At 36.6% G+C, this 7,500-nt stretch overlaps 1 protein-coding gene across 1 annotated transcript in view; it reads right to left on the reverse strand.

The window, feature by feature from the left end:
• LOC118767475 (HEAT repeat-containing protein 4-like) overlaps positions 1–7,500 on the reverse strand; it is a 472,731-nt gene that overhangs the window by 65,076 nt on the left and 400,155 nt on the right. The window contains exon 7 of the mRNA XM_036512098.1: positions 522–626. Within this exon, the coding sequence (XP_036367991.1) occupies positions 522–626 (105 nt within the window). The remainder of the gene's footprint in view (positions 1–521; positions 627–7,500) is intronic.

Below are 7,500 nucleotides of genomic sequence, written 5' to 3' on the forward strand. Positions count from 1 at the left end.
TCTTTTCATTTAGCAGTCTATCTATCTATCTCTCCCTCTCTATCTATCTATCTATCTATCTATCTATCTATCTATCTATCTATCTATCTATCTATCTATCCATCTATCTGTCTGTCTGTCTGTCTGTCTGTTTGTTTATTTACCTATCTATTTCTCTCTCTCACTCTTTCTCTCTCACTCTCTCTGTATATATAATGTGTATATCTATCTATCTATATATATATATATACGCGCACACATATATCCAGTCAACACTGACATACTTTATCTATCTATATCCATTTAAGCATTTTCCCACCCTATCCATCCGCCTCTCCCTCTCCCTATCTCTCCAATCAACCAGTCCGACATCTCATCTACACACCGCAACAAACTCAATTTAATTTAGATCCGACACCAAACACCACAGTCGGCTATATACGTTACAGTCTAACAAAGACGACTTCCTGCTCTCTTCACTATTTACAGAATCAGTTCTGTGATAAATATAGAACGTATCCTAGAGACTCTTTCTACCTTACCTTCTTCATCTGGCTGCGAAGTTTGGAAAGAATACTACAAGTCATTTGTCTCTCATGGCAACTGTTACTGCTAAGATACTCTGCTAGAAGCAGCTGCACAAGATCCTGCAGAGAAATTGAAAATAGTTGAAGTTGCACATTAATAATGACATAGAAGAATTCTTCAGTGTTTGCATTTTCTTACTTTATTATATTTCAAGTTTCTATATTTCAAGTTTTGTTATTCTTGGCTTCCATTCTGTTACATGGTAATGTTGTCATTTATTACCAAACATACAGATTTAATTGTGAATATTTTCTACGAAGTTGCTAAAAACGAAAGAAAAAAACTACAACAAAAGCATAAAACAACTGATACAAAATGGTTAAAGGAATAATAACACTGGTCAGTTAAGGTAGTGTCCATTCTGGTCTTTCTTGACAAAATTCTTGATCTTAAAAGCTGCTACTGACTTCAGTGAATAGCAGGAATAAACACCTATTTCTTTACTACCCACAAGGGGCTAAACACAGAGGGGACAAACAAGGACAGACAAACGGATTAAGTCGATTATATTGACCCCAGTGCGTAACTGGTACTTATTTAATCAACCCCGAAAGGATGAAAGGCTAAGTCAACCTTGGTGGAATTTGAATTCAGAACGTAACGGCAGACGAAATACCTATTTCTTTTACTACCCACAAGGGGCTAAACACAGAGGGGACAAACAAGGACAGACAAATGGATTAAGTCGATTATATCGATCCCAGTGCATAACTGGTACTTATTTAATCAACCCTGAAAAGATGAAAGGCAAAGTTGACCTCGGTGGAATTTGAACTCAGAACGTGGCGGCAGATGAAATACTGCTAAGCATTTTGCCCGGCGTGCTAACGTTTCTGCCAGCTCGCCGAAGGAATGAACACCATCATCTCTATCTTGAAAAAGAACAACAGGTACTGACTAGTTTCTCGGAAACATAAAGAATGTACTGGATACCATTTTCTGAGCAATACCTCCAAGAATGTGGTGAAGGAGTTATTGGCGCTTGCTTGATTATAGGAGTTTTATTCAATCATGGTTGAGCTGGAGTGAAGCAACAACAACACCCCGACCTCCTACGCAACCACTGAGCCTGGATGCACATTCATCCATCCGTCGATGCTCTCGGTGTCGGGGGTTGACCTGTTTTTTCTTCTGCGGGTCTTACGAATAGCAAAGGACCACGTTTCGGACTTCTCCTACTACATCTGGGAGGAAGACCCCTTCGCTCAACAGCAACAGCAACAATAACAACAACTACAGTAACAATGTCAACAACAATTACAACCACAAGCAGTCCCCTGACTCTCAGGTGAAACTTGCTGTAGATTAATATCTTCTTCAGAGTGGTCGATTTGTTTCTCAATTAAACACCTGACTTACCTGTCATCCATTTCAACACTAGGCTTAACCATTTAGCATTCAGATTATTCTGTCAAATGTTAAGCATATCTATTTACATTGCTTTGAATCAAACATGCATAATGTCAAAGCTTCAAGATTTCACTGATGTGAATGACATTGTAGGATATGTTGAGAGGCCAGATCAAGTTTGTTTCAACATTAAACAGATAAAATATTTGGGACAGATGTGGCCTGATTAAAATGCTAAAAGGTTAATCCTGCATTATCTTGAAGCTTTGAGATTTCAATGATGTGATTAATAATTAAGTCCCACATGGTAACATTGGGCCTAAAACTACATGTTTAAGGTGATTTTGACATGCCACTGGCATAGGAGCCAGTCAGGTGATACATGAGTATATGTGTGTATGTATGCATGCATGTGTGTGTTTGTGTGTGTGTATCCTTGTCTTGACATCACGTGAAGGGTGTAAATGAGCCTCATTGTCCTACAAGGGAGGTTGTTTGTTTCCAGTCTTCTGTGAAAAAACATGCCTGGGCAAAAAGGTTAGGGTTACTTTACTTGGGAACAGATGAAGGTTGGCAACAGGGAGAGCATCTGACTCTAGAAAAATCTGCTTCAACAGATTCCATTTGATTTTTGTAAGCATGAGAAAAGTGGGCATTAGATGATGATGATGATGATGACAAACACAACAAGCACACACAGACTCACACACACATATGTATATGCATATACAATAGGTTTCATTCAGTTTCTGTCAACCACAGCCACTCACAAGCTTTTGTTCAGATCAGGGCTATAGTATAAGACCCTTGGCCAAGATGCCATATGGTGGGATGGAACCCAAGAGCCCATGGTTGAGAAGCAAGATTTGTAATCCCACAGACATGCCAGTTGTAACTGTGAAACAAGACCTCTTAAGACTCAGGCAGAAGCATTAACATGTTGTACAAAATGCTTAGAAGCATTTCATCCATTTTTCAGTTCTGAGTTCAAATTCTGCAACGGTCAACTTTGCCTTTCAGCCTTTCAGGGCCAGTAACTTATGTGCTAGTTGAGTACTGGGGTCAATGTAATCAACTAGTCCCCTCCTCCAAAATTTTTAGCCTTATTCTTACAGTAGAAAAAAATTATTACTACTACTACTACTACTACTACTACTACTACTATTATTATTATTACTATAAGAATAATAATAATAATTATTATTATTATTATTATTATTATTATTATTATTATTATATTATTACTATTATTATTATAAGAGCCATTCTGAGGTTACACCTGTGATTTACAAAGGTATTACAAAAGGTAAAAGGGGCTCTCAACCCCCCTATTTGACCAGGCTCCCGTTGGCTTTTATGGGTTTTTCCACCAGGAACCTTTCGTAATGCCTCCCCCTATTGGGAGTTTTCTGTTGTTATAATTTTTTGTTGTTACACTGTTTTTATACAGTTTTTTTACAAATGGACAAAACCCTTTGTAACTTTCGTCCTGTGTTTTGTCCCTTTATGTGATAATTGATTTTTGTCAGCCCTTGTGGCCAGTAAAAGAAGAATTATTATTATTATTATCGCATGAGAGAACAGTGCATGCCATCAAAGTAACACTGGGGTACTGATATATGAAGCCAAATATACCCATCATGTCTACCCATCTGATAAGGGCATACCAGGCACATACATCACAACCATATGTGCGCGACATGGTGATCTCAAATCAGGATTAACAGCATATGACCTTGCAGGTGGAGGTCCAATTAGAATTTTCTTCAGACTGAGTAGCTCATCCTGCTCAAAAGGTCCCTGAATAAAGATTGCTTAAGGATGTTGAATAAAACAACCATGTTTCCAGGGTGTGAATTATCAAAACCCCAATGATTTCCTCTCAACACATGGTTATGACACTCCCCGACTATTTCTACTTATGATCAGAGATGCACATACCATCAGCCACCAAGGTCAGGGTCAAACAACTGACAAGCAAATCTGTAACACTGAGCAGAATATTTGCTGTAACCCATCTTTTATACCAAGACAAAACAATGTACATGATAACACTTCCAATCAATTAAGATCAGAAGCCATGAGAACCACAGCCTTGTACTGCATTGGGGCATTTATTATTATTATTATTATTATTATTATTATTATTATTATTATTATTATTATTAATATTATTATCATTATTATTATTAATATTATTATTATTATCATTATTATTATTATTATTATCAATATTATTATTATCATTATTATTATTATTATTATCAATATTATTATTATTATTATCATTATTATTATTATTATTATTATTATTATTATCATTATCATCATTATTATTATTTTTTTTATTATTATTATTATTATTATTATTATTATTATTATTATTATTAATATTATTATCATTATTATTATTAATATTATTATTATTATCATTATTATTATTATTATTATCAATATCATTATTATTATCATTATTATTATTATTATCAATATTATTATTATTATTATTATCATTATTAATATTATTATTATCATTATCATCATTATTATTATTTTTATTATTATTATTATTATTATTATTATTATTATTATCATCATTATTATAACAGTCTTAAGCTCATTAAAATTTTCATGACCTTCTCAGTCCCACATCTTCTGAACGAAATTATAACCTAGGCTGTGAGTTATATTCCACATTTAATAATGATAATAGCAAGTGATAATAGGAATGATGTAACTGATAAAACTGTTATCAATAGATTTTAATATTATTTAATGATTGATTCTTGCAAACTTTTATACTTCAGCTCATGCATGCTTTATCTTCGTCTGTTGATTTTCGGTTTGTATTTGGCAATTAATAAAGCTTTCAAAACTTCATTTTCCAGTTTTATTGTGGAATCTTATATCAAAAACAAAAAAGTAAAAAAAAAAAAAATAGTTGTATTCTCAATAAAGATTTTATCAACTAATCGAGTTTTGTTTCATGTTTCTCTGTTATGATGTGTTTTGATCTTTTAACTTTTGATTATTTCGGTCATTAGAACGTAGCCAAACAGGACTAGTTGATTACAGCGCCCCCAATGCTTCATTGGTACTTAGTTTATTGACCCTGAAACGGGTGAAAGTCAAATTCAACCTTGGTGGAATCTGAACTCAGAACACAGCAATGGCTGAAGTACCGCCAACCATTTTGTCCAGTGGCAAATTCTATATAAATATGATTTACCTAACTCATTAATTTAATCACAAATCATAATACTCTTTCACTTGTTTCAGTCATTTGACTGTAGCCATGCTGGAGCACCGACTTTAGTCAAACAAATCAACCCCAGAACTTATTCTATGTAAGCTTAGTACTTAATCTATCAATCTCTTTTGCTGAACCGCTAAGTAACGGGGACGCAAACACACCAGCATCAGTTGTCAAGCGATGTTGGGGGGACAAACAGATACACATACACACACACACACCACATATATATACATACATATATACAACGGGCTTCTTTCAGTTTCCGTCTACCAAATCCTCCCACAAGGCTTTGGTCGGCCCGAGGCTATATTAGAAGGCACTTGCCCAAGGTGCCATGCAGTGGGACTGAACCCAGAACCATGTGGTTCGTAAGCAAGCTACTTACTGCACAGCCACTCCTAGAAAATTTTGTTTTACTCCTTCTTGAAATTTGGTGGCATTGGGTGTGGCAGTATACCCAATACAACAATCACCATACACACCACTGAGATATACTTATTAAAAAGTTCTAAAAATAATTTTTTTAAAAAAACAGTGGTAAACTCTTGAAAGAGCTAAACAGTTGAATGCCTTCAGAGCAGAAACTTCTCAGCAGAAGTTCAGCATTAACTTCAGCCGGAGCCACGTGGAGCTTAGGTGTTTTGCTCATAAACACACACATCGCCCGGTCTGAGATTCAAACCGCGATCCCTCGACCGCGAGTCCGCTCCTCTAACCACTTGGGCATGTGTCTCCACATGCCATGTGCCTCCATTTAGAATATATATATCCTAAATGTACAAGCATGGCTATGTGGTAAGTAGCTTGCTTACCAACCACATGGTTCCAAGTTCAGTCTCACTGCATGACACCTTGGACCAGTGTCTTCTTCTATAGCCTCGGGCTGACCAAAGCCTCGTGAGTGGATTTGGTAAACAGAAACCTCTTGTATGTATGTATATATGTATGTGTGTGTGTGTGTGTGTGTGTGTGTGTGTGTTTGTGTACCTGTGTTTGTCCACGCCACCATCACTTGACATCCAATGTTGGTGTGTTTACATCCCCATAACTTAGTGGTTCAGCAAAACAGCCTGATACAATAAGTACTAGGCTTACAAAGAATAAGTTATGCTCCAGCATGACCACAGTCAAATGACTGAAACAGTAAAATAAATAAAAGTATATAATTTGTTTTTGTGCAAAGGCTCCTTGAGACATGTAATTTATTTTAAGGGTTACAGAAGGGTAAAAAAGGTTGAGAAACACTGCTCTAAGGGGACTGGGCCACTTCCAACTCATGACTCTTGAGTGCCTTTCTTCTGACCCTTTTTCATAAAAAAAAATTATCCGACTCGCACATTACAAATACAGACTGTAAGAGGAACAGTAAAAACAAGCAAGACTTTTCTGAAGTTTAAAATGTGACTTTGGATATCAGAAAATGGAGGCAAGCTGGCTGAATCGTTAGCACGCCGGGCAAAATGCTTTAGCAGTATTTCGTCTGCTGCTTCGTTCTGAGTTCAAATTCTGCCGAAGTCAACTTTGCCTTTCATCCTTTTGGGTAGATAAATTAAGTACCAGCTATGCACTGGGGTCGATGTAATCGACTTAATCCATTTGTCTGTCCTTGTTTGTCCTCTCTGTGTTTAGCCCCTTGTGGGTAGTAAAGAAATAGGCATTTCGTCTGCCGCTACGTTCATCCTTTCGAGGTCGATTAAATAAGTACCAGTTACACACTGGGGTCAATGTAATCGACTTAATCCATTTGTCTGTCCTTGTTTGTCTCTTCTGTGTTTAGCCCCTTGTGGGCAATAAAGAAATAAGAAATAATTGCATTTAAACTGCTTGAAGAATACTCCTCTCTTTTAAGTATAAGTTTGAAAGCTGAGTGAACAAAGAAATAACTTTGGTTGTCATGGTAGCAGTGAAAGAAACATCAACGTTCTCTGCACACATGTCTGTGTTTGTATGTGTGTGTGTGTGTGAGTGTGTGAGTGTGTGTGTGTGGTGTGTGTGTGCATGTGTGTGTGTGTGTGTGCATGTGTGTGTTGTGTGTGTGTGCATGTGTGTGTGTGTGTGAGTGTGTGGTGTGTGTGTGTGTGTGTGTGTGTGTGTGCATGTGTTTGTGTATGTGTGTGCTTGCACATGTGTGTGAAGGTGCATGGCTTAGTGGTTTCAGTATTCGGCTCACGTTCGTAAAGTCATGAATTTGAAAACCAGTCACGCGTTGTGTCCTTGAGCAAAACACTTTATTTTCACGTTGCTCCAGTCCATTCAGCTGGCAAAAATAAGTAGCACCTCTATTTCAAAGGGGTCAACCTTGTCACAGTCTGTGTCATGCTGAATCT

Source organism: Octopus sinensis, linkage group LG22, assembly GCF_006345805.1.
Source record: "Octopus sinensis linkage group LG22, ASM634580v1, whole genome shotgun sequence".
Lineage (NCBI taxonomy): Eukaryota > Metazoa > Mollusca > Cephalopoda > Octopoda > Octopodidae > Octopus > Octopus sinensis.